This window comes from Apaloderma vittatum, unplaced genomic scaffold (genome assembly GCF_000703405.1).
Source record: "Apaloderma vittatum isolate BGI_N311 unplaced genomic scaffold, ASM70340v1 scaffold16092, whole genome shotgun sequence".
NCBI classification, from domain to species: Eukaryota; Metazoa; Chordata; class Aves; order Trogoniformes; family Trogonidae; genus Apaloderma; species Apaloderma vittatum.
The window spans coordinates 14,924-16,245 of NW_009702083.1; the positions used below are offsets into that span (position 1 = coordinate 14,924).

Below are 1,322 nucleotides of genomic sequence, written 5' to 3' on the forward strand. Positions count from 1 at the left end.
TAGAGAACTGATGATCGTAGGAAGAGTCTTTGTCGCGTTCATGGTAGCTATAAGCATCGCCTGGGTCCCCATAATTGTAGAAATGCAAGGTGGTCAAATGTACCTTTATATCCAAGAGGTAGCGGACTACTTAACCCCGCCGGTGGCTGCTCTGTTTCTTATGAGTATCTTTTGGAAGCGTTGCAACGAGCAGGGGGCTTTCTATGGCGGAATGGTTGGGTTTGTTCTTGGAGCGATACGGTTGACACTGGCCTTTATCTATCGTGCTCCGGAGTGTAACCAGCCAGATACCAGGCCAGGCTTTATCAAAAACATCCATTACATGTACGTTGCGACAGCTCTGTTCTGGATCACTGGCATTGTGACCTTTGTAGTGAGCCTCCTCACGCCTCCGCCTACGAAGGAGCAGGTACGGACGACCACTTTCTGGGCCGTGAAAAACAGGAACGTGAAAGAGAATGCCGCCAAGGAGGAGCTGTATAAAGGGCAAGAAAAGAGCATCCTCAAGTGCAATGAAAACACTAACCATATCATTCCAAATGGCAAGTCGGAAGAAAATATGAAAAATATTAAGCCAGAGGATATCAATCTCCTGGTTACTTGCAGAGATGACAGCAACCCCGTGATTTCTGTGAGTCACTCCGAAGTCGAGACACCAGTTGATTGTTATTCGAACGGACAAGTGGCTTTGATGGGGGAGAAAAAGCACGAGGAAGAGACTGATAATAGAGAGAGACATTTGAAATTCATAGATTGGTTCTGTGGTTTTAAAAGTAAAAACATGAACAAGAGAGCTGTTCGGGAGATTGAGGAAGAGACTGTTTGTTTACAAATGCTGGAAGAGACTCCAAAAGTTAAACTATTACTAAATACTGGACTGGTCTGTGTCTGTTCGCTTGGAATATTCATGTTTGTCTATTTCTCTTTGTGAGTGAATAGTGAACTTTTAAGGGTATGGCTAAACATACAGAAGTTGATACAGGTCTCTGGAGATTTTGTTTGTTTTGTTTTGTTTTTCTTTCTTTTCAGATAACATAACTGCAACCCAGGCATTGTTTACGCTATAATTGTCAGATCAACTCAACTTTAACCTATTTAGAGACCATTTGAGACATGTTGTCCTGTCTCTGCTGAAGGCAGAATGTGTCGTTTAGTTTTTTTCTCTGTCTTTTTTTTTTTCCATTTGCAGTACTAACCTTTTGGGTTTTTTCCATTATACGTGTATAAATATACCAAAGGGAGGCAGGTGGCTGTGTTTGAAGTCAGGCAGTTACAGAGCTAAGTCAGCATTAAGATGAAGAGTACACGTAATCATTTATTGA

General features: G+C 42.1%; 1 protein-coding gene across 1 annotated transcript in view; it reads left to right on the plus strand.

Annotated features, from left to right (window-relative positions):
- SLC5A3 (solute carrier family 5 (sodium/myo-inositol cotransporter), member 3) overlaps window positions 1-931 on the plus strand; it is a 2,261-nt gene extending 1,330 nt beyond the window's left edge. Inside the window, 1 exon segment of the mRNA XM_009879408.1 lies at window positions 1-931. This exon segment is cut by the window's left edge and continues 11 nt beyond it. Within this exon segment, the coding sequence (XP_009877710.1) occupies window positions 1-931 (931 nt within the window).
- Window positions 932-1,322: the final 391 nt, after the last annotated feature.